General features: G+C 54.5%; 1 protein-coding gene across 4 annotated transcripts in view; it reads right to left on the bottom strand.

The window, feature by feature from the left end:
* The window catches only part of TYK2 (tyrosine kinase 2), a 32,443-nt gene that overhangs the window by 12,866 nt on the left and 814 nt on the right, over positions 1 to 18,763 (bottom strand). For 2 of the 4 annotated variants that reach the window (XR_012654920.1, XM_075061270.1), the window contains exons 2-9: positions 11,516 to 11,710; positions 9,498 to 9,621; positions 5,140 to 5,284; positions 4,257 to 4,420; positions 3,413 to 3,797; positions 2,367 to 2,561; positions 1,597 to 1,754; positions 1,396 to 1,516 (exon numbers count right to left, since the gene is read on the bottom strand). Coding sequence is in view for 2 of the 4 variants with exons in the window: in XM_075061270.1 (XP_074917371.1) it covers positions 1,396 to 1,516; positions 1,597 to 1,754; positions 2,367 to 2,561; positions 3,413 to 3,797; positions 4,257 to 4,420; positions 5,140 to 5,284; positions 9,498 to 9,621; positions 11,516 to 11,699 (1,476 nt within the window). In the remaining 2 variants the exon portion in view is untranslated. Of the gene's footprint in view, positions 1 to 1,395; positions 1,517 to 1,596; positions 1,755 to 2,366; positions 2,562 to 3,412; positions 3,798 to 4,256; positions 4,421 to 5,139; positions 5,285 to 9,497; positions 9,622 to 11,515; positions 11,822 to 18,763 lie in introns of those variants that run through there. The other 2 variants (XR_012654919.1, XM_032792386.2) reach the window with 2 other exon arrangements.

The raw sequence follows: 18,763 nt of genomic DNA, 5'->3' as shown, positions 1-18,763 counted from the left end.
GTCAGCCCGGCAGCACCTCTTCCATCCGAGCTCTGGCCAAGGGGACTGCAGCAGGGTTCCAGGCAGCACTGCCATTTCAGACAGTGGGCAGGCGAGGTCTCTGCCTCTCGATTAAGCCTGTCTGCTGCCACTGCCCTACGCCAGCCCAAGACAGAGAAGGAAGTTATTGCTCAGCTCCAGCATTTCCTGCAGTAACTAGGTCGCCTCAGGAGAAAGCACTCACTCTCACTGCAAGTGAGACGCCAGGGCAGCCCATACCTTCCCGGCCGGTTACACAGCACGCCCAGATGCTGTACCAGCTGCAGCCTTCCTCACAAGGCTCCTCCAGGCACCTGCTGCCCCCAGGTTCCCTATCTGCTGGCATCGTGGCCTGCATTCCCCAGGGCGATTGTGTAGAGGGTTGTGCCAGGGACCCGCCATGCAAGGCATGGAGGTGCCAGGGAAAGGGAGTGTTTCTATGGAGAGGCATGTGCCAGTGGCAGGGCACAGACCCAAGCAGCCCTGTGTTCATGGCAGCTGCGTGCTGAGACATGCATGTACTTGAGTGAGATTAGAATTAATGAGACTTTCAGACAAGATGCACTGCTCTGCCTGAGCAGCCAGGCAAAAGGAGCTGGATTCCAATGCGGTCCTGGGAAAATCCCCTGGCTCACCCCAGTCTCTTTCCTTTAAGTCTCCCTTTGCCCCACTCTTGTGTTCTGTGTCTGTTAGTTGCCACTTTTGACCCCAGAGGTGGCTGCACATATGTTTGGCATGTCTGGAGCTGCCCGGATCAGACCCAGGTTGGCCCAACCCCTCCGAACACGGGGAGAGCAGTAAAAAGCAGCCAGAGCAGCTCCGCTGCGTGGCACGCCAACGCTTGGAGCCCATCTTCGGTGCTGAGTCCATATACTCCACCCAGCTGGAGTATACCACTCCCAAACCCCTGCTGCACCTGGAGCCGCCAGCTGGCTCCCAGCCCAGACACCGTTCAGGACAAGTGGCTCTCATGAGCAGAAAACCAGGTCTGTGACATGCAGTTGGCAGAGCATCCCAGGAACGAGGCCAAGCTAGTTTGGGTGGGAGATGGGGCTTTCTCCAGGGCTTGGCCGGGACCGGGGAACAAACTTCTCCAGGGAACCAAGGACCTCCCAAGCCTCCCCGACACCACTCCAAGTGCCATACCTCTGCTCTAACCTGCCTCCTCCCACCCCAGCAAACCCTACCAGAACAAGACACTCCACCGCTCACACAGTCCTCCCTCTGCAGAGGCTGAAAGCGCAAACCACTGCTGCTGGCAGGAGCTCTGAGCAGAGTGTAAGAACGTACAGCCAGCGCAGCAGCTGTCACGCGCACGGGGCCTTCGCTCATTCGATTCCATCTCGGACGCACGTTGCTCACCCCACGCCTCCTCACCTGCCCTCGGTCCCTCTTCACCACCGACAGGATCAGCCTGTTGAAGTCGAGGATGCTCCAGCGGATGATGTACAGCCCATCCTGCTCCTCCCGCTTCAGCTTGGCGAAGACAAACTCCTCCCTGGAGGTAGGAAAGGTGTCAGACTGGCCCAGGCCGTGCCGAGCCCCCAGGTCTCCCACTCGGCAGCAGGCACCACTTACTGCATTGGCCCATGGATGCCGTTCAGGACGCTCATCACCAGCCGTGGCGGGGCTACCTCGTGGCACAGGTAGTGGCTGGAGTCGGCTGTGAGTCTGAAGTAGCCGTCCACCAGCGACACCAGGGACAGGGCCATTTCATATGATGGGAGAACCAGCTCCTGGGGGGGAAAGAGCCACAGGGTGTCATCACTGGCTGGCCAAGAGGCTGCCTAGACCTTGCCCTCCCCCCCGCTTCACTGTCCCAGCTCCGGTTTCTGAGCCAGCCAGTGGTTCAAGGATCAGCCCCCGAGCGCTCACCACATGGGTTGGAACTCCCAGCCGCGGGCACGGCACTAACAGCAACACCTGTGGAATCCTGATGCACTATGGGAAAGCCCCAAGATTCTGGTAGTGACCTCGCTCCCTCTGCACACAACCCACAGCTCCCTTAGATCCCCTCCCCGGCACCTCCCCATCCCAGAGATGGCTGGAGCCAGGAGCTGTTCCTTAGTCTGCCCTCTAATGCCAACCCCCTCCCATCTCCAATGGGCTGACCCTGGAGCCACAGCTCTCAAAGCACTGGACAGATATTCAGTGATTAAAGCTTAACACCCCCCAGTTACCAGGTGACAGACGTACGCAGGATTGACTTGGCCAAGCCCACACCACAGGTGGAGCTGGGAACAAACCCCAGGCTTTTCCTGCTCTAACCACTAGCCCCCACGCCCCTCCCACAGCCAGAGAGAGGCAGTCCCCACTCCAGAGCCCCGTCATGCAGGGAGAACTCTCACCAGGCACTTGTTGTCTTGGCGGTTGATGCTGACTTTGCAGTCCTCGAGGGCAATGTGCGTGATCTCCTGGAAGTCACAGAAGCGCACCCACTTGGCCTCGCTCCTCTCCACTGGCTGACAGGGCCCTTTGGGGTCCAGCTCTTTACCCCTAGTCTTCCTCCCAAAATAGCCCCGGTGGGGGAGGCTTTCTGCACTCTGCAGAAGTAAAACAAAGTGGGGTCACAGCTCCAGTTTTCCAGGGAGCTGGGCAGCATCCACAGACTAGGTGAAGCGGTGGCCAGGTCTGGTCTGTATTCTCCCATGGCACTAGGCTCGACGCGTCAGCTCCTGCCAGCGAGCATCTAGCCCTCTGCCCCACCACATGGGCCTCCTGCCCCACATCAGTTCTGACTCGGCCTTAGCAGGCACCGTACCTGGAGGTTCCACCACTGCTTGCCCTGAGAAGAGGCAGCATTTTCAGCTGCGGCAGCAGCAGCACAGCTCGTGCCAGCACTGAGGCAAGCCTGAGCGAGCACACCATTTGCCAGGGCTAGAAACATGCTTTGCTGAGCAAGTCCCTGGGGTTAGCTGCACTTGCGTGGCACGGAACACGGCAAGCCCCGGACACTGGGGCGGTGCCGCACTCATTCACTGGGCCCTCAAGGTCAGGCTAGTCTTGTGCCTTCAGAGACAGGGGTTTCCCCAGGCGCACACCATTAACAACCACTGCCTGGCTCTTGCCTAGCGTTTTTCAGCAGCAGCTCTCACAGGAGATCAGTACCATCACCTAAATTCCCTACCCCAGCCTGGGCTGAACACTAGCCATCACTCTCATTTTACTGATGGGGAAACTGAGGCACCGAGCGGGGCCATGACTCACCCAGCAGGCCAGCAGCAGAACCCAGGTCTCCTGAGCCCAAGCCCTGGGCTCTATCCACTAGGCCGCAGTGCCTGGGGCGGGAGGGGTCAGTCAGCCCTAGCTAGAACAGGACCAGCACTGCCACTTGCTACTCCCAAGGAAGAGGAGCCAGTGGCCCCCCATGGCAGGGGAGCTGAGTACAACCTACCTCAACAGGGACAGTCCGCCACTGAATCCCATCTGTGCCGGTGACCAGGACTTCATGGGTGGTGGGCCTGTCCCTGGGAGACGACGCACAGCCGTCCTCCAGCTGTGCATGCCCTCCATTGACATAGAGCAGCACCTTCTCGCCCTCGGAGGCCGTCTCCAAGGAAAGGACCGGGAAGAGCTCGCTCCCGAAGCGGGGGGCCAGGTTCTCCAAGGTGGCCAGGTACTTGTACATGACGTCCTGCTCCGTCAGCTTCCCAGCACTGACTGTGTGCCGCTGGAAGCGCTGCACGAACTTCCTGAAGACGTTCCTCATGCGGAACTTGGTCAGGTAGTTGTTCTGCTGGATCTGCCGGCAGAAGGAGCGCGGAATGCAGCCCTTGAAGCTGCAAGAGACACGGGAAGGAACAGCCCCCGGGATGGTTAGCACGCCTGCTCATCGGGAGGGGTGTCGCACAGCAGGGACAGCGCATGGCAAAGCGGAGCATGCAGAAAGGACACTGTAGTCACACAACACTGTTCCACCACGAACCCTAGTACCTGGCACAGCGTGACGTGTCTTAGGCCCTACTGCCCCCTTGGGTGGCAGGGTGCCCGCTGGAGGAGAAGCGGCGCAATGTGAACGCAGGGTCTCCTGGAGTCAACTCAGTTCCAACACCTGCTGCCAGGCGACTCCTATGATGGGCTCCAGAAACCACCTCTATGAAAGCCATATTTTCAGCGCTGCGTGAGGCAAGTTCCGCCCCAGAAGAGGCCGCCATTCAGTGGCCACACGCTAGCTGAACTGCAGTGCCTGGGATGGAGGTGGACAGCACAATGCTGATGCCCATCCACCCTGCAATCACCTGTTTTTTTTGGCCACTTCTTCGAGAGAGACACCTCGTTTGAGAGCCATGTGAGAGAGGTGAAGGACAGCCATGCCTAAGCTCTCGTTCTTAAACCGGTGGATCTCCTGCTCGCTCTGAAGGTCTTTCAGAGACACAACATCATTAATGAACTCGTATTTCCCCTGCAAAGGGAACCAGAAACAAACAATGTTCTCCAAAGAGAAAAGGGGACTCAAACCATCCACTCAAATTTAGCTGTCTTCCTTCTCAGCCTCACAAAGAGCCCTTCTCAGCTCATACGGCCTGGAGCAGATTTGGAATATCTTTAAATTAAGGTTTTGCATATTTAAAAGATTTTTTCTTCTGTGTTGGAAGAGCTGCAGACCCCCTTGCTTCAGGGCAGGTGCCCTGACCTTGAGCTATCAGGGCTCAAGAGGAAATTTCCTCGGGGCAGGATACTTCACACCTTCCTCTGAGGCAGTTGGTGCTGCCCCGTCCAAAGTGGGATACCAAGCTAGAGGGACGTGGGCCCCTGCTCTGATCCAGTTTGGCCATTTCTACATTGTTTAAACCTTTCCCCAGCCCACAGCCTGGAGGCAAGATAGCCTCCTGCCACTGAATCAGGAAAGGAATGCACAGCCAGCTCGGGTGAGGGGGAAGCTAAGAAAACATTGTGTCTGTGCACTTGGGAATCAACGACCGAGTCTCCACTGAGGCAAGTGTCAGATCCCTGCCTGTTCTACACAGGTTCTCATCCTGCACTCAGCACACTCATAGCCGAGTACCAGAGGTATCAGCGAGAAGCACTGGTGAAAGCAGCACTCATCCCTAGGAAGCCATGGGTCTGTATGTAACCCTCTGGGCCGTCAGCCCTTCCCAGCCACGGCACCGGGGCCCCCACCTGCTCAAAGAGATACTCGAAGGACGACTTGTCCAGAAGCGCACCGCCCTGCAGCTTGTCCTCGAGGGCATCGCTCTGCCGAGGAACGTTGCGGTAAACGACCGGCTCTTTGTCGCTCATCGCATGCCAGTTGCGGAAGTAGTACCTGTGGGAGACACACACAGACAAACCTGTGGGAGGCAGGAAGGGCCACAGCATCACTGAGCCCGGTGGTTCAGCAGCTGCCAGACCCTGGCTACAAAATCCTCCCCCTTCTGCTTCTGAGTCTGTCCCCTCCAAACTGCCCCAAGTAGCAGGCAGGAGTCACAGCAAAGGGAGCCTGGTCTCCACAGCAGCAGCATAGAAAGCCACAGCTGCAGGACTCAGCTCTGATGGCCACGCAGCCAGCTTTTCACTAGTGCATGTCCAAGTGCTTTACAAGGGAGGCCAGTACCATTAGTGCTATTTACAGCAGGAGAAACTGAGGCACAGAGACATGGAGTGACTTGCCCAAGGTCATCCAGCAGGTCAGTGGCAGAGCTGGGAATAGAACCTAGGCCTCCTGGGTCCCAGTCCAGTGCTTTCTCCACTAGAGCACACTACCACCCCTCTGCAACTGACAATACAGCCAAGCAGACCTACACCCTGCTAGAGTTAAGGGCCGGCTTCTCAGCTGGTACAAACCAGCATGCAGTAGTTTCAGGGATTTGTATTAGCAAGGCCCTGACCTCGCCAGCCTCCCCACTGCTGCAGGACCCTCCAGGTGCAGCTTGGCATAGCCTAGCCAGGCAAGTGCTTCCTGTTCAATACTGAGGTCTCTGCCACTCATGCTGGCACCCCAGAGCTGCTGCCTGGGACGCTGGATGCTGCAGGCCACTCCGTACAGACGAACAAGTGCTGGAGCTTGGCCAGAGAGAAACGCCTGCACATGTTCCAGCGGGGAAGGGCATGAGCCAGCACTCTCCCATGGCGCAGGCAGTTTAAATCTGGCAGACAGCATCCATGCCAATGCAGTGAGCTGGGGACCAAAAGCCTCTATTACAGCAGAGCTGCAGCCAGAGCAGCAGCAGGGTGAGTCTCCCAGGACATATTCTCCAATTCTGCCAGCCAGGCCTTGCCCTGCAGGAGTAATTCAGACTTCAAGGCCCATTTGGCAGAGACAAGACAGACCTGGGCTACAAGCAAGGGGGTCAGTGCTGCACTGGCCATGGGGACCAAGACCTCGCCCAGGCTACTGAACAGGAACGGCTCTCAGCACATCACAGACCTGCACCCCCTTTGCCAAACACCCTCGATTCAGGGAACCTCCCACACAGATCTCCAGCTTGTGGTTTCCAGGCTGTTGGAGAGGCTGGAGGTTTCCAGGGGCTGGGTATTATGGGCAGGGAAATGTGCCAGACTACACACACCTCTCAGGTGCAGCTGGCTTCTTCCAAAGGAATGTACTTCACTTGCCTGGCACTCCCTTGCCTGAGAACACCCTCTCCTCTCAGTGCCAAGCTCCATATTCACCAAACTCAAATTGCTCTCGGGGCGCAGGGAGGAGATGGGGTTAAAAAACCTGCTGTTTACAAAGGCTCATGGGATCAGAGGTCTCAGCCAGAGCAGACACGCCTCTCAGAGCTAAGGACTCCTGTGTTCTAGACCCAGTTCTGCCACTGACTCAGTCACCTTGGCGCAGGCTATGCTGCTCCTCTGGGTCTCAGTTTCCCTGCCGATAAAGTGGTGAGAACATGGCTCTCCATCGAGCACTTCAAAACAAGAGTGCTTCACCAGAGTAAGCCTGCTCCAGCAGGCAGCCACGGCAGCACCAGAGCTGCTGAGGACAGGAGTCACTTGTGTGCAGCACAAGTTGTCTGCGAGCCCATCAAGCAGAAATCAAGGCAGGGATGCCCAACCAACAGGACTGTCCAATAGCAAGACTTGCATGGAAACCAAGGCTCCTGAGCCGTTCAACAGCAACAGAATCAAACTGCTACCAATGCAACAAGCTACTGTCACAGGCTCCATGTCTGCCATTCGCCTCTCCGGACATAGATGTGGGTAGGATCGGCGCTCTGCAGAGCACAGAGTGCACCGTCTAACATGGAGTATCCAGCATCTCACATAGCAAAGCTCTGATCCAAGCTGGGTGTGTTGGGGAGGGAAGCTTGCAGCACTGCTGCTTGCATCCCACAGGCCCCTCACGCTGGATGCTAAGACAAGAGGTGTCAGCCGGGGTGGGAGGAGGCGCAGACTGTACAAAGACTGGCAGGCCACACAATTCATAGCCAGAGCACGGTTAGCTCACCAGCTGCATCGTGTCTGCACTGTGGCTCGAGGCCTCCAGTCTCTCTGGGTTGGCACCTCTCCCCAGCACTGCACACCACCAACGCGTTGCTCTTTGGATTACACCCAGAGGGGCCAGCCAGGAGCAGGACCCTGCTGTGCTGGGCTCCAGACACCCATCTTGGGGAGCATCACTATGGAAATGCAGCAGAGGCACAAACTGCAGCCAAAGCGAATTTCAGTTTCCACTGCCTGTGTCCTCCCCAGAACCCTCAAAGCCACAGCTGTCTGCAGTAGCAAGCACAAAGCTATTCTGATGCTCACATACCGAGACACAATTTCCTGCAGCTGTGCTCCGGTGTGGGTGGCTTAGCCATCCGTCCTGGCTGAGGACAGAGGAGCGACAAAGCTGCACCTAGCTGTGCCTTGGAGGGGAAGGGAACAGAGTGCTGCTGCTGGGATATTGCAGCATCCAACATGAGCATTTGTAATCTAGGGGCTGGACCCGGCCGCTGGACCAGGCTGTCCGTTATCGATGTGACTGATGCTCTGTCCAACCCAGGGGCTCAGTTGCCAGAGACCTATGCGCTATCTGCAGTCAGACTGCATGCATCCTTTGGTACACAGCAGGGCCACCCAGAAGATTCAGGGGGCCTGGGACAAAGCGGGGGAGCTGCGGCGCTTGTACTCACCCAGAGGCGATCTGGGTCTTCGGCGGCATTTCAGCAGCGGGGGGCTCTTCAGTCGCTCCGCGTTTTTGCCAGCACTGAAGGGCCCCCCAACTGCCGAAATGCCACTAAAGACGCGGAGCGACTGAAGGGCCCACCGCCAGGCCAGGGCTCACAGGGCCCTTGTGGGGCCTGGGGCAAATTGCCTCACTTGCCCCCACTCTGGGCAACCCTGGTACAGAGATTGTGGCCTACAGCGACGCTGTTTAGAGCAGCACAAAGACTACATATCCCAGCATGTTTTGCCCCATCTTGAGCTAAGCAGCTAAGCATGCTGGGATATGTGATCTGCGCTGCAGAGGAGGCTGGCGACAGGCTGTTTTTTAGGAGCCCAGGATTCAACCTTCAGTACCATGGCAATGCACGCAGCCAAAGCCCTCCCATACAGACCTTTGGCCACTGCTGATTTGCAGGCCATCAGCGCAGTGCCAGACAGACGGCCTTTAACTAGTCAGCGCTGTCCTCAGCCCCTGCATGCCCGACAGGGACATACGAGATGCCTCCAAGTAAACACTCCATTCTCTCATTAGAAGCACAATGGTGCTAAGGAGGAAAGTTGCCAGAGAAGAGGTTCACAGGGCCTAAAAACCCAGACCAAACAGTCTTGTAATCCCTGTTCACTTTTGCCTTTATTTTGACTCGGATGCTATAAAAATGAGCATGAAAGCCCTGCTGTGAAAGCACTGGTGACTGCGTTCTACGAGGATATGCTGCGTCATGCAGCATGATTCCTGTGGTATGTAAGAGCCTCACAGGGAGGATATCAATAAGCAGAACTGCCTAACAGCTGAAAAAAAACCACACACTCCTCTTTTTGTACCTGGAGACCTAGATCAACACGCTGCCCCCAAGTCACAGGGAGAATGAGTTTGGGGGGGTCTCAGCCTATTTCCCGTTGGACCTTTGTCCACGTCACCAGAGCTATACAATGACATGACTGGTAGATTCGGCTCAGGAGACGCCCAAGTCTGGCACAGCAGAAGCAGAGCTGACCAGGGAAGCACAGACTGGAACAACAGGGATGCGGGTTGGGATGGAGATCTCCACTGCAGGGGCACACCGCCCAGCTCTCAGCCGTACAGTCAGCCCAAGGGAGACCCAGAAAGACATGCACAGTCTCTCTCACTTACCCAGAGATGCTGCTCGGTCCCTCTTTGACCTGATGCCAACCTTTATCCATGCTTCTCAGTTGCTTCTGTTGTCTCCCTTCCCAGGTAACCAAACAACCAAGGGATGCTTGTCCCCAACACGAGCATTCCCATTCAAATGCCTGGCATGTTACCCCATAGCAGCTGGTTAAGGGGCCCCTCGCCTTCCAACTGCAGCTTGCAAAAGCAGAGACCATGAGAGGAGCCACCCGTGACCCCAGGGAGCAATTCTCACCTCATGCGGAAGAGCAGATTCAGGTTGGTGTCTTTGCTGATTTCAAACACATGGTTGGGAGGGAGCCAGACTCTGGCCTGCACATCACAGAGTGCGAAGAGGCTGTAGCAGAGCGGCGTGATCCCTGCAGGAGACAAGAGAATTCCTGTGCCATGGCAGGGATGCATTTCTCCTCTGCCCCTGCTTTAAATGGCACGGTTTTATAGCAGCTTCTCTCATTGTCTTGTCCTGGAAGCTCCTCCCCGTTACAGGATTTTACCAGTAACAGACTCCTTCACTGAGTGCCAACAGCAGGAATAGCACCTGATGCTCCGAGACCCACGATCTAGGCCCAAGTCCCACAATGCAAGAACGGAATTAGCCTCTTCTGAGCCACGTGACGGCTCATAATTTAAAGGGACTTGTTAAAACTAGCCTGCTTTTAACAAGAATCCTCATCGCTAGCTTTTAAATAGCACTTTAGCTGCAGATCTCTAAGGGCTTTACAAAGCAGGTCAGTATCATTAACTCTGTTTTGCAGATGGGGAAACTGAGGCACAGAGACTTGCCCAAGGTCACCCAGCAGCAGGAACAGAACCCTGGTCTCCTGAGTCCCAGTCCAGTGCTCTCTGCACTACGCCACACTGCCTCCTCCAGACACGTCGCCACACCCCAGGCTGGTTGCTCAGAGGCAGCCAGTTGGCCTGACAAGCCTCTCAGCAGCATGACTGGTTTTGCAGAGTTGGGTTTTTTTTTAAAACTGCACCAAGCAGCAAACACCATGATGGGAAACATTATCCCAGCCTGGTTTGTCAGCTGGCCTCACGCAGGAGGAAAGGAGGTCTGCAGCAAACCCGGGGTTAAAAGGCACATCAACCACTCCCCCCTCCTCCCAGCGTGACAGGGAAATACCCCTGCACAGACCCTAAGAGCAGCCCTGGTGGCTCGGCTCTGATGGGACCTAAGAACCAGGCTCTGGTGGCTCACCAAGGAAAGTCCCTGGAGAGCGGCAGAGTGTTTATCACGCGAAGACGCCAACGAGTCAGAGGCCGCATCACCACAGTCGAGCTAGTCATGCTCAATAACTCAGCGTGCCAGCAAAGACCCAACAGCCAGAGCACAGGGGACAAGGGAGATTCACCCAGGAACGCCAGACACACACAGGAGGCTAGAGCCAGTGATCCTGATTAGCAAGAGCTACAGCTCTACCGGACACAGAGCTTCTAAGGGGGACGTGAACTCTCAACAATATGTAGCAAGGGGGACTCAGTGGTGTCGGGACAAGCAGGGATTAGAGCCTTTTGCCTCAGGTCAGGGACTGGCTGGTTCAGAGGAGGAGCTGGTCACCGGAGAGAGTAACAGCCCTTTCGGCTCTACTGCACCAGATCACGGCTGGTATCGTCCAGCCGACGTGATTCATAATCCCCAGTGGGCAGAGCCACTTCATCGCAGACAGCACTGGCCAGCGAGAGCTCAGGGTTACGCAGAGGACAAGGCTCCTTGCAAGTGCCGTGGGCACATGGAGAGGGTGCCAGGGCCAGGCTGGCAGCGCGGCTGCCTTCATAGACAGGGCCAAGGGTGGCCTGCAGAGCAGCTGCACACTAGCAACCTGGGGTCACACGAGTTCACAGTTCTTGGTATCTCAGGAGGACACATGCCCCAACAGCCCCTTGATGCTAAAGGGAAGAACAGGCTTTGGATCGTACCCCACGGGGCAGTAATGGACAGGTAGGCAGGAAGAAACAGTTACAATGACACTGGTGCTCCCGTAACACCTGCGCTGCTCACTGGCCCAGCAGGCTGCCAGGATCATAGGGAAGCAGAGGGAACCTTCATCTTTGAGTCTGAAGCGGAGGATCAGCCCCCACGCTGCCCCCCACCCCAATGCAGCGCTGGGCGGTGACCCTCCCTGGCAGATCCAGCAGCGTTAAGCACAAGTGACTGCTCAGAGCCCTGTCTTTGGGGCAGACTCATGGAGGCTTGTCTGGACCGGCGGTAGCCCAGGGACACTCCAGGCCCCGCAGGCAGCCAGCACTCACCGATTTTCTGGGCAATGTCGATGCAGATCTCCTCTGCGCTCAGCACCCCCTGCGTGTAGGTCTGGCACCGCTCCTCCTTCTCACCGCTCCAGTGCAGGTACACCTTCAGGCCGCCACCCGCCGAGAAGCAGCAGCCCTCCATGTCTGAGTCGCTGTGCTTCCCCGCACACTGGCACAGAGACATCTCGCCGGGGCCTGAAAGGAGAGAGGGAAGCATTTGTAAGGAAAGGGTGGGGTGATCTCCGGTAGGACTCAGGACAGTGCTGCAGGGGTCTCGGGGCCTGATGGCGGCGAAGAAACACCGCTGCTCTGGCTCACTGGCGAGATGTGGCTGTGGGTGCTTGTGTCCCAGGGACCAGCCGGCTGGAAGAAGCCTGCCATGGCTGCATTCAGTAGGGGAGGGGTCGTAGGAGGGCCCCAGGAAGGCAAGTCCAGCAGGGAGAAGGAAGAGGAACTAGCAGGCCAGAAAGGAGCGAAGCATCACCACACCATAAACGCCCAACATTTGCCTCTGAGTGATGGGGTCCCTGCAGCACGCCCCCCAGGCGGAGGAACACCAACCTCCCAAAGCCCAGTCACCCTCCCATGAGCCTTGGAACAACAGGGACAAACTCTGGCCCTCACTCCACCACCTCATTACTCTGCAATAGCCAGGCTCACTGCACCCCACCCAAACAACTGGGGGAAGCCAGGGGTCAGCGCTCGGAGCCCTGAAAGCAAAAATGTCCTCCCCCTGCCCCCTACTCTCTGGTGGGGCTCTCTCTCATGGGCCAGGCTACACTGCTTTGCTCACACAAGAAGGGATCCATCAGCCTGGCACGTGGGTTCCCCCCAAGGCACTCTGCCCAGCAGAACATACCACGTGACCCAGCGTAAGATGCAGACCGAAGACGCAGACCGAAGACACTTCTCTATTGAGCCAGGAGAGGGAAGGACTTATCCAAGGAGGTGCAGCAAGTCAGTGACAGAAATGGGAACAGAACCCAGGAGTCCGGGCTCCCAGCCCCTCATTCTAACCCACTAGATCCCACTCCCCTCCCCGAGTTGGGGAGAACCCAGGAGTCCTGGCTCCCTTCTCTCCTGTTCTTATCACAAGACAAACACTCTAGTTTAAGCAGGGCCCAGTTCTGTCCTCAGTCCCACAGGTGCTTCCCCTGGAGAAGCCAGTGGGAGCTGTGCCTTTGTAGCAGGGCAGGCCTTGGCCTCTATACCCAGCCAAACATGCCACCAGGGGCCTTCTGCTGACTAAAGAGAGATCTTAGCACACAGCTACTGGCTTCCCCTGCCAGCTCTAAACACATCGTTCAGCAGGGAACTCCCACATAGAGCGGGAATTATCCTGCCATTCCACAGTATGAACTCCCCACCAGAGCCTGCGAACCGGGCAGGAGAAGACAGAGGAGGTCCTGGCTACCATGCAGCCGATAAGCAGCCTGAAGAGCTGCAGAGATAAAAAGCTGCTCCCCAGAGACAAAGGCTCAGCAATGGACCACACAGGCATCCCCACTGCAACAGCTGCAAGATTGATGGGGCTCGTCTCCAGAGTGACTCAGGAGGGGGAGAAAGGCGAACCTCTTGGGTGTGTAGTTTTGCATCTCCGGCAGGCAATACCCCAGTGAGTATTAAGCATGTGCGACCACAGAACAGGCTGTAAGCACAGGGCTCACACTTTGACATCAGGCATGCCTGCAGCTCAAAAATATGGGCTAGTCAGTGACAATAAGAGACTGCTCGTGAGGTGCCACCATAGAGCCACAATTGGGCCTGTATGTGCAGGCACATCCCCTGCGCTGGAGACGGGAGCAAACACCCACCCCACCCTCCATTCCAAGCAGATTAAGCCCCTCCGGAAGGCCAAACAATCCCCGCACCAGTACCCAGGATAAAGTCTGACTGATCCTTTTCTGTTCGAGGGAGGAGGCAGGTATCAGCAAAGCAGCTTAAGAAAATACAGTTGTTTAGGTTTTTAAGCAAATGCTCTGTGTGTTTCTGCTCCCTGTGAGCGCTCTGTGCGATTCAGGGCCTTGCCGCAGGAGCTAGATGATGGGGGGAGGGTGGGTGTTGCACTTGAGTGTAGGCTTATCTCGAGCCATCACTCACCCATGGGGGAGTTCATCAGATAGGTCCCCCCCATGGCACAGCAGCTACTGCATGGCTGATTACACTACTGCCAGGTCACATTCCTCCTACTGACTCTGCAAAGGAACAGAGCAGAGCGTGGGCTGTCCGGGTTTGATTTACTCTTGCTGGGGGAGGGGAAAGGGGAGGAGAGAGAGTAAAACGTCAGTGAGAAGCAGTTTTCTAGGGATTCCTCATTTGTACCCGGCCCCAGACGGGGGACCTAGCGGAGGAAAGACGAGTTCTGTGCTGCTGCTCAGAGGACAAAGCGTCTCAAATCTAAGTGCATAACAGGATCCCTCAGACACATCCTCACACTAAACCTGAGCAGTTCCCCACCCCTGCTAGTGACCAGAATGGAATCCAAAACAAACAGCTGTTCCTCCTCTCAGAAAGCCTTGCTTCCTCATTTCTGTAAACCAGGAAACGTGGAGATTTGCTTCCCACATGTTCCCTTCGCCCCTGCACTCAGTTTGCAGGAGGGCTCAGTGCCTCTAACTCAAGGGAGCTGTGGGCACCCAGCATCAGCACCCTATACTCCCCTTGAAGCCAACCAGCCACATGCACTGCACCTCTGGAAAACCAGACCCTTTATCAACCCGCAGGCAGGCTGCCTGCTCTGCTGGCAGCGGCTGAGATGGTGGTTTTCAGCAGTCCTTTATTCTGGGGAAGAGCTCAGAAGGTTTCTCCAGCTTTCAGGTTGCAATGTCTACAGTTTGACAAAGCAAAACACAGGAAAATCTCTGACAATTATAGGAGCCTGGGTCTTGTTTCATATTCATTAGGTTCCATAACATTACAGAGGCACAAGACCTGGGGAACCCCAAACTGCCCTGCAAAGTTGCATGTTTTTGGTTTACGGACCCTGGGGGTGCCCCAGAGTTGGGACCATGCTGTTCTTCCTATATTGCTAAATAGAAGCATGGAGGGGTCTCAGACTGGAAGCAACGGATAGCCACTGCGCTAAATGTTTTCCGTTGGCTTCCCCCATTTTCACCAGTGGCCTCTCCCCTGACCCTTGTAACAGTGACCAGCGCTCTGAAATGTTTGCTGCTCCTGGAGAGCAGGAATCTTGTTGATTCAGGCCTCTCGACCTTAGGGCAAGAGAACAAAGCTGGCAGGATGTCACGAAGCACACATCCTCAACCTCTCCAGTTCATTTTCACCCACATGAAGACCTGAGAATCTGTCTCCAGAGAAAGCCCCTAAACTGCTGTACAGCCCACTTTGCAATGACAGAGTCACCCCTGCTCGCAAGAGGGATACAGCTGCAAATCATGGCTTTTGGCAGCTTTGCCAATCTGTGCTAGAAATCTGCAGTGGTAAATCTACACCAATGGCTGCAACTGGGCACACCTCCAGTGCAAACAAGTCCTAAGCAACCATGAACTCAAGGCTCAGAGGGGAAGAACTGGACACAAACTAAAGAGCAGACCACCAGAGCCAAAGGCGAGGCACTTCCCTTCTTCATGGCAGCTCCCCTTCAGGGACCTAGACTTTGTCTACACCAGGGGTAGGCAACCTATGGCACAGGTGCCGCAGGCGGCACGCGAGCTGATTTTCAGTGGCACTCATGCTGCCTGGGTCCTGGCTACCAGCCCAGGGGGTTCTGTATTTTAATTTAATTTTAAATGAAGCTTCTTAAACATTTTTAAAACCTTTTTTACTTTACATACAACAACAGTTTAGTTCTATATTATGGATGTATAGAAAGAGACCTTGTAAAAACGTTAAAATGTATGACTGGCACGCGAAACCTTAAAATCAGAGCGAATAAATGAAGACTCGGCACAGCACTTCTGAAAGGTTGCTGACCCCTGCTCTACACATACAAATTGCACTGGCTTAACAAATTGTTTTTTAAACCAATTTAGTTAAGCCAGTGCCTTCCAGTGTGGACATTCTTATTTTGGTTTAAGAGTAGCTCATCTGGGTTTGAGTTGAACTGATTCCTAACCGACTTAAGCAAAACCAAAATGAGCCCAGCTCAAACCAGCAGAACAGGGCCGTAAAGCCTTTTGCACCAACTGAATCAATCAGGTAAAACCAGTGTAAGTCAAACACACACAGCTGGGGCAGGCAGGCAGGCAAGCCGCTATGCACCAAGTCTTCACCCTGACTTCAACCTAGCCACCCCTACGAGACTCCCCTGCGCAGCACCACTCTGCCAAGAGAGGGCCAAATCCTCACCTGGTGTAATAAGCACAGCCTCTCCGCTGTCTTCAGCGAAGCTAGACCTGCTGACACCCGCCGAGGTTCAGCCACCAGCATTTACACGTCAATCATATTAATACACTGGGAACCTCCCAGACACACAGTTGCCTACACCGAATAACCACGATCTCATCTCTCTACAAGCAACTCCCCTTCGGCCCGTCCTGGCGTCGGTAACAAGAGCCCGTTGTGGGAAGTGGAAGCTAGACAGAGTTAGACTGGAAACAACGGACAAAGTTTTAACCACAGAGGTCATTAGCCACGGGAACAACTTACCAAGGCCTGGGATGAGTTCTTCATCATGGGCAATTTTAAAATCGAGACTGGATTTTTGCTCTAGTTCAAATGAGGAATGAATCTGGGGAAGTGCCCCGGCCTGTGTTCTGCAGGAGGTCAGACCAGAGAGTGGGAATGGGCCCTTCCAGGCTTCGAACCAACGAATTTGCTCTATTTTGCTCTCGCCGGTCAAGGTGGCCCAAAAGACTCTCACCCCAGAAGGGGCCATTGGGACCAGCTAGTCTGACCTGAGTCTACCCTCAGCACCCTGAGGCAAGGGCCCACTACGAGGCCTAGAAGATCACCATTCTGTGCTCTCCCTTGCCTTGGAAATTAGAGCAGCCCCTCAAAGGTTAAGCCCACAAGGGCTCAGGGCAGGGAACTGTTTGAAACTGCTGCTCATGGGTGCTGCTCAGGAAAGAAGAATAAAAAGAGATCCAAGATGAGCCAAATCCTCCCGTGAGCTTCACCCGGGAAAAATTAATGGGAAGACGCACACCAGCCAGGATACGAGGAGCGTCCAGCACCTCCGGGAAGGGTGCAGCAGGGGGCCCGCGGTCAGACCGAGAGCACCGCAGCTCAGAAAAGTCCAGGGGAAAGGTGGTGTGAGAGGGCAAGCTGGCAGCGCCCTGGCCCCCGGGGAGGGCAGCTGTTTTGCATTCAACAAGCAAGTCAGCAGTAGGAGGTTCACATTTCCTGTGCCCCTCCCCACTAGCACAGGAGGGGAGCCAGCTTCTTCCCACAACTGACACCCCGGTGCCCCCACAACACTCCATTTCTGCTGCAGCCAGCCTGACTCCTCCTCATGCCGGACACCCCTTCTCGCAGCTTCTGCACCACAGCCTCCTGACCCCTCTCCCATCCCAGCCCCACCAGGGCCAGACTTGATGGAGGAAGGAGTTAGATGAGGAGTTTACATCCCCCATGCTTTCCAGCAGCAGAGCCGCCTACACCTGCTCCCCACCAGCCCTGACACCCCTCATCCACCTCCTGCCCCCCCAGCCTGTACCCCTCCCTCCGCTTCCCCCAGATCAGCCCTTCCTCTCTGAGCCTGACCCAGCATCCTCCCCCACTTCCCACCATCCCATGTCCTCCCACAGAGCCTGCCATCCCCATCCCCCCATTTCCCTACAGACACTCCCCCCCACGCGCACGCCCTTTTTTCTTTCTTTTTTTTTAGCTTCTGAAAGGAGACAATCCTGATTTGCAGTAGATTTTTAACAGCCTTTTAGGAATACAAATACTATGTGAGATGATTATTGTAGAAACTTACTGAGCCTTTCCTGGAAAGACCAGAACCACAAACATTTCTTAGCATATGACACACACACACACACACACACACCCCCCAAAAAAAGGGGGAAAAAAAAGGCCTTCAGATTTATATGAGCTTTGAATCTCTTCCATAGGGCATCATTTTCGTTATTAGCTGACATGACTCATGGCTTGTAACACAGTATATGGTGTTTATGTTAGTGACAATTAAAGACAGGTGAGGTAGTTCTGACAAAAACAAGATCCGGACTAAAAACACGAATGGATCAGAACCACAAACCTTTTGGGGATTCAGGGGGTGGGGGGCAATAGTTAGCTCTTTAAGAACAATGTGCTTATATAATATTTGTGCTTTTGGTTTTGACTCAGATTGGATGTTGAGGATAAGGTGTTCTAACTTAGGTGCCTGGAATTAATGCTTAAATAAAAGCGGCCCAGTTTCCCTTGTGATTTTTAACTTCATTTAAGGAAACATATTGAAACACACATTAGCCCCCAATCCTCAAGGCAAAACTCCCATGGGATTCCACTGTGTGATGGAGTTTCAGAATGCCAAAGTCCATGATTAATTAAGGAAGGTAGAAATTAACTACCTTTGTCTTTAGAAAACAAAACACACAATTCCCTTCATCTTTCAACATCTCCTCCCACAGGTTGAGTGGTTGGTTCGTCAGCTGTTCACTCTATAAATAGTGCTTTGATTGAAGAGATCAAGTTCTCTTAGCATGGAATTGAGAGAAGTGCTGAATACTTTAAGATGCTTTTTTTTCCTAGTGCAAGCAAAAATATGTTTTATCTGACGTGTTGTTCTTTCTTTCCTCCCAGACAGCTATAGGTTCACAAGGAATTGTACGCTATTTTATTTAAATTGTGCATTGAAGTTAGCTTGTTGCAAAGCACAGATATTTTCAGAAACAAGAAATAGCAATGTGGCTTTAGTTGTTTTGTTTTACATTAAGTTACTAAACTTGACAGCCAGTTTAGATATGCAGTGTTGTTGTAGCCATGTTGGCCTCAGGGTATTAGAGAGACAAGGTGGATGAGGAAATATATTTTAGTGGACCAACTTCTGAAGAAGAGCTCTGTGTAAGCTCAAAAGCTTGTCTGTCTCACTAGCAGAAAGATATTACCTTGCCCATCAGTTAAACTCTCACTTGATGCTTAAATCTAGTCATTGCAGGTAATGTGGTTTAAATATATACACTGTGACCTACAGACCAAAAGTACAAAGACAAAAAAAAAATTAACATAAGTACAGGGGAAATGCTGAGGTCTTTACCCTGTCCTATAATCATATAACATAATGTACTTGATGCAAAGATCCCATTGTGGAAAACTGGGAGAAGGGAAAAGAGGACCAAAAAA

Source organism: Chelonoidis abingdonii, chromosome 26 (assembly GCF_003597395.2).
Source record: "Chelonoidis abingdonii isolate Lonesome George chromosome 26, CheloAbing_2.0, whole genome shotgun sequence".
NCBI lineage: Eukaryota > Metazoa > Chordata > Testudines > Testudinidae > Chelonoidis > Chelonoidis abingdonii.
The sequence above is the reverse complement of the archived record's forward strand: the minus strand, read 5'-3'. Positions and strand labels throughout refer to the sequence as shown.